The sequence below is a fragment of the Amphimedon queenslandica genome, unplaced genomic scaffold (genome assembly GCF_000090795.2).
Source record: "Amphimedon queenslandica unplaced genomic scaffold, v1.1 AMPQUscaffold_13363, whole genome shotgun sequence".
In the NCBI taxonomy this organism is placed as follows: domain Eukaryota; kingdom Metazoa; phylum Porifera; class Demospongiae; order Haplosclerida; family Niphatidae; genus Amphimedon; species Amphimedon queenslandica.
In genome coordinates, this window is record NW_003546401.1 from 186,381 (window position 1) to 193,226 (window position 6,846).

The window sequence follows — 6,846 nt, forward strand, 5'->3', positions numbered from 1 at the left end:
TGATGGTTTGTGGTGTCAGAGTTCTTTTAATCAGAATATAATAGGAACATGGTATAATCCTGATCGAACAACTGTACCACCTGGTTCTGCTGATGGTAATAATAATCCTAGTCCTTTGTTTGCTAACAACACTGCTACTGGTCAAATTGGTTTGTTGAGAAACGGAGGAATAGCCAGTATTCAAGGACTATACAGTTGTGTTATACCAAATGAAGAAGGAATTGATCAGACACTGTATGTTGCTGCTTATGGTAATGCTGATTTTCTTAAAGATGATGGTAAGCTTAAAATATTAAAATACTTTTATTCGATCTTCTCATTATACAGAACTCCCAATGATTGATGGTCATAGTCCCTCCTTCCAGCTCCTCTCATCAGTTGATGCTGATCCTCCAGTGTTTAGTTTATCATTTAATGTCACTAATAGATCACCAACAATAGTCACTTGCTCTGTTGATAATGGAAACCAGTTTAATGTAAGTGATAGCTATCTGATACATACAGTAATAACAAATACTAATACTGAACTTGAAGTGCAAGCATTAGCTATGTTTAGAATGAGAGTGTCTGGTCTATATGCCTGTTCTGTTACTACTGACAGAATTACAACCACACCTTTAGTATCTACTAATATGGCAGTAAGGAATATTACTGGTAAGTATGCCCTATTCTTTGATTATATTAAATGATATCTTTCTTTTAAAAGTAACTGGACCTCCATCAGACTTGACCTATAATAGAGATAATAATCTTCTCTCAGTTACACTAGGCTGGTCTCCCTCAGCAGGGATTAGTGCTACTCCTCAGTATCATGTCTTTGTTAATAACAGTTATGGTATTATTATGAATGACAACACTACAAATACTGAGCTGTCTCTCTCATTACGTCCTGATGATGAATATAATATTAGACTAGTAGCTACTGGTGAAGACTTACCTAGTGAAATAATCACTGTTACTATTCCTCAAGGTATAATGTAGCTACTAATGTATTTTATTAATAAATCTTTTTTCAGTTGTCAGTATTGATGTACAAGGGCCAGTTATGATGCCATTGGATCATTCTTCTTCCTTTTCATTAACCTGTACATTGACATTAGCTCCTGAAGTGAATGATACTACAGTACAAATGTTCTGGGCAGGTCCTGATCTCATTCCGTTTAAGTCTACAACTGATGGAGACATAGCTTTAGATAGTTTAGAGCCTACAATGATATCAGTTAATGATAGTGTTGTATATACACTTACTCTTAACTTCAGTTCATTGCAAGCATCTCAAGTTGGAGAATATGTTTGTGAGACTTTATTGAATGACAGTATTGATACTATTATCCTAACATCAAACTACACTATATCTGTACAAGGTAAGCAATAATAATTCACATTACTGTATATGTTTTTTGTTAGTACCTACTCCTATGGTCACAGCTAGTGTTAATACAACAGGACATATTTTTGAGAGCAATGACATTCAGTTATTATGTATAGTCACTATTACTCCACTGGATGTTAATCAAACTGTTGACATTAACTGGTTTGGACCTAATGGACTCATTACAATGAATGATGCTAAGTATAGCATTAGTACTGGGATAATCAACTCAATTAATTATGAAAGTAATTTAACATTCACTGCATCTCTATTGGATAATGGAACTGATTACTATTGTACTGCTAGTGTTGGACCTACTAGTACTGTGAATGGGTTTGAACTGATTTTACCAGCTACTGCTATGTCAACTAATACTACTGTTATTGCAGAAAGTAAGTTTTTTGTTTACTTGTGGGCATAGGCATAGCCCTCTACTTAATATTGTATGCTATGCATAATAATTGTTACAATTATTTTCTCCTAGTTGTACCACTACCAATGGTTAGCGTAATGGATGTTGGTATTCCAGTAACAGGAGACCCGTTCCAGTTAGTGTGTACTGGAACTGCACCAGCTAATGTATCAAGTATTGCTACTGTTAGTGTTCAATGGCTTCTTAATGGTACTGTGTTTACTAATGATAAACTGGAAGGAGTCACTGTTACTAATAGTGGGTTTATGGCCACATTATCATTCAGTTCTCTTAATGCTTCTACTCATGAAAGAGATGATTATACTTGTGCAGCTACTCTTAGTATTCCTGATGTACTAACAACTAAAACAGCAAGCATTATGTACAACCTCCTGACATTAAGTAAGTACACGATTTTATATTAGACTATTTCTTCTATTCTCTGTTGTTAGCTAATCCTGTCGTCTCTATATTTTCAAGTCAACCTGTCTTTGCTAATCAATCATATTCATTAAACTGTACTGTCACAATAGTAGCTGGAGACCTCAACATAACATGGCTTAATAGCAGCAGAAATGAATTAACAGAAGGGGATGGAATAAGTTTCAATCTAATCTCTATTTCTGATACTGTACAAAGATATGATTTGATTTTTAATTCAATCAACTATTCAGACATTGGAGTATACATTTGTAAAGCTAGTCTTACTGTTGATAGAGGTGGTGGTGTTCTATTTAATGGAACTGGATCTGCTAATACAACTGTTAGTATAAGAAGTAAGTAAAATTTATTATTATAGTTTCACCATTTATAATTTATACTTGCTCATATAGTACCTATACCACAAGTATCTATATCTCCTGGTGATAATTCTCCTTTTATTCTTGGAACTATTAGAACTGTTAGCTGTTTTGTTGTTTTCACTCCTCCTTTACCTACTAATCCTAATGTCTCATTTAATGTCTTCAAAGATGATGCTCAAGTATTATTTGAAAACAGTTCCAGACTAATAGCAGTTCAGACTAAAACTACTGGTGCTCTTACCTTTCAACCACTCAACTTCTCTGATGCTGGTAATTATACATGTACTGCTACAGCAAGAGATAGTGCTAATAATCCATTAATAATACCAAGCAGTGCTTCTGATGAATATATTGTTACTGTACAAGGTATTTCAACTTAAAATAAAAATAATTGATTGTAGTGCATATTGTATCATTTTATAGCTATTCCTGTTCCTAATATCACGTTCACTACTACTACTGGTAGATCACTGGGAGAAAGTTTAACTCTTAATTGTACAGTTGATGTGCTAGATGACCTATACAATATTAATGCTACTAGCAGTATAGTAAGAAATGGAGAACTCATTACTAGTACTACTGGATCTGGTGATACTACAGCAATGATTATGATTGATTCATTAAGGTCATCTGATGCTGGGGATTATCAATGTATTGTTAATATCACTCAATCTGGTATAGACTATGAATTTAATGGAATAGAATCTAACTGAAGTGATACTAACATGTATGTTGAAATAGTTGAATATGTTTTAATTCTTTATTGTTTTTATAGTACCAACTTCTTCAGTTATTGTTGAGTATAATGCTACTGGGCATTTAGTAGATGGAGAACTAGCAGAAGGACAGTTTCTTGATATTATGTGTATAGCTGACATCAGTCAATATATTGATACTAGTGTTAGTGTTACTATGAGTTGGAGGAGAAATAACACTGTACTGACCAATGGAAGTGATTTTACTATCAGTCCTCCAGTTATGACTAATAATCAGTACACTGGTGTGTTACGTATTAATAGTTTAAGAGATGAACTTGATAATGGTGCTAGTTATAATTGTTCAGTTAGTGTGACTCCTAATACTCCTTTTATAATAGCAGGGAATGATAATAGCAGTGCAGTTACATTAACTATAGCAAGTAAGTTAATCGATTTATATTTTATCCCATTTTACATGTATTTTTGATAGGGTTTGACATCAATCATGTTGATATAAGTATTAATATTCCTTCTGTTCCTGTTGCTGATGATGTATTCAATTTATCTTGTGTTATAGTTGTACCTCCTAATTTTGTTGAGAATCTTTCTAGTGTCAGATGGACTTATGATTTAGAAGCATCTCAAGATGTGATTATCATAAACAATGATGCTACACTAGTACCTGTTGTTAGAAATGGGAATATATTCACCAGTGTACTTACATTTGATCCAGTGAAGACAACTGATGCTAGGCAATATTACTGTCAAGCAACATTTCTAGTATTTGGTACTGTTGACCGTACTAACAGAGATTTAACTGTTCAAAGTTTGTTCTACTTATTATTATATATTTGAAATAATAATTCATTTTGTAGTATCTCCTCCCAGCCTATCAATAGTTGCTGATCCTCCAACTGGTCCAATATATGAGAGTACAAGTTACTTACTAACCTGTACAGCTACAGTAAACACTACAATAGTGAATACACCAGTAACTGCTAGTGTAGTATGGACTGATCCTAGTGGTAATGCAATACCAACTAATGAAGCAAGACGTCAAGTGATACCTCCAACTGGTAACAGTCTTGTAAGCATGCTATTGTTTCAACCTATTGATACTGGTTATAATAATGATGGAGGAACATATACCTGTCAAATGATCATCAATTCGGGTAACTCATTAATAGTATCAAGTCAACCTACTGATACTACTCTTGATGTTACTGTTGAAAGTAAATTTTATTTTATGTACTACAATGAATACTGTTCTTCCATTGCCTATATACTCTTCTATTATTGTTTGTTCCTTTTTATCATGTCTTTCTTTTTTTGATCACCAGGTCTTCCTCCAATGAAAGTAAATTTCTCATCAGTTGGTTCAGTTGAAGTTGGTCAGAGTCTAACTATAACATGTACCATAACAACAGTTGAGAGATTAGTAGTAACACCAATAGTTACTTTTATTCAAATGAATGAGACAGATATGGAAATGCTTTCTAACTTAAATAGACCATACAGTATCACAACAGATGATACTGGTTCAGTTACTAACTATACTCTAATACTGGATCCAGTGAGGTTTGAAGATTCTGGAATGTATACATGTATGGCTGAGTTTAATGTAACTGGTTTTAATAATACCAATGATCCTAGCACTGCTACTTATGATTCTCAAGAGGATAGTGATACCTTCACTTTAATTGTTGACTGTAAGTTATAAATATTCTGTACAGTAAGTGATAAATTTAATAGTTAATTTTTAAAAATTTAGATTGATTCTCATTAAAAATATTTATTTATTTAATATTTTATAGTTCCACCAGTTATTGTTACTATATCAAAGGAACGTGATGATACATTATATGCAGGGACACTATTCTTCATTAAATGTGACATAATGTTAAATCTATTAGTTACTATACCAGTGACTATCACTAATCAATGGAGACGTGATGGTACTAATGTTCCTATGGGTTCATCTGATGCTACTATTACTGAGGATCTCAATATAATCAATATATCACATTTTAATGCAACATTAATTTTCCATCCATTGGATAATGCTGATGATAGTGGAATGTATACTTGTAATGTTGAAGTGACTGCTCCTAATAGTTACACGTATCTCAGGAATACATCAGCTAGTGCTAATACTTCCATTACAGTTATTGGTAAGTATGCATTCTTTGCAATCTTATCTAAAACTTTTCTGTAAACCGCTACATGTACATGTACATGTAAATGATACCATTCCTTTGTATAATTTTTCTTCAAATTCCTTCCTCTAATCTCTCTCTCATTTTTTTATTTCTTTCTCTTCTTTGCTTTCAATACAGCTACTCCAGAGCCAGTGGTAGAGATAGTAACTATGGGCATGGCTGAACCTGGTGAAGAATACATGTTAAATTGTACAGTGACAGTTGTTGATAGACTCATAGTCTCACCAGTGATAACATGGACTAAGAGATCAGCTAACAATGTTATTAGTGTACCTCCAGTTCTTATGACTGTATCTAATGTAATGAGTTCTCTTTATTTGAACTTCTCTTCTCTCAATACTTCTGATGCTGGTCTATATACTTGTGAAGCCTCCATTAATGTTAGTCAGATATCCATTGTAGCAAGGAGTAATGACACATCAACCCTACCATTAGAAAGTAAGCATAATGATAACAGTGACTAATAATTTATTATGCATGCATAATTAATTAATGCATTATTCGTTTCATAATTTATTTTATTTTAGTTCCCATTCCATCTGTTGATGTGAGTCGATCAAGAGAGAACTATTTCTTAGCTGGCAGTAACCTGATACTAACATGTGATATCAGTGTTGATCCTAATGTTGATACACCATTCACTGTTAACGTAACCTGGAACAAGACTGATCAAAAAATCATGAGTAGCGGTGATTTTGGAGATGAGAGTGGTCCTAGTTCAATGAGGCTTGCTGATACAGATCGTGTTAATATTAGCCCCGTTATGATGAGATCACGTTTCAATGAGTATAGATCAACTGTTAATTTCACTACATTGAGCAGTATGGAGGATTCAGGAACATATACATGTATTGTTACTATAGTAGCTCCAATTTATCAATACATTACGACTTCTGATACAAATTATATGAATGTTAACTTCACTGTAACTGGTAAGCATAATGTATGTCAATAAGAGATTAATTTCAACAAAGCATGCTAAGTGAGCTAAGAAGCATGCTTCATGAGCTGACAAACACTACAATAGCGCATGTACATGGCTTTGGGGCAACTTTAAAAATTTGTAAAAAAATTCAATTTTGATCGGAATCAGCTCAAACTTGCTACACAACATAAAAACATGTATATGTATCAGAAAAAATTATAAAAATAAAGAATTCTTTTTTAGTCATTTTTTGCAAAATTTGGGTGAGGACCCTGTACTATAGTACAGGGTACTTACCCAAATTTTGCCAAAAATGACTGGGAGAGAATTCTTTATTTTTATAATTTTTTCTGATACATATACATGTTTTTATGTTGTGTAGCAAGTTTGAGCTGATTCCGATTGAAATTGAATTTT

The 6,846-nt window shown here is 33.1% G+C and overlaps 1 protein-coding gene across 1 annotated transcript in view; it reads left to right on the forward strand.

Moving 5' to 3' along the window:
* The first annotated feature begins 5,105 nt into the window (after nt 1-5,105).
* Nucleotides 5,106-6,846, forward strand: part of LOC109582691 (phosphatidylinositol phosphatase PTPRQ-like) — a 5,352-nt gene continuing 3,611 nt past the window's right edge. The window contains exons 1-3 of the mRNA XM_019997563.1: nt 5,106-5,456; nt 5,622-5,942; nt 6,032-6,436. Of these exons, the coding sequence (XP_019853122.1) occupies nt 5,183-5,456; nt 5,622-5,942; nt 6,032-6,436 (1,000 nt within the window). The 5' untranslated portion in view covers nt 5,106-5,182. The remainder of the gene's footprint in view (nt 5,457-5,621; nt 5,943-6,031; nt 6,437-6,846) is intronic.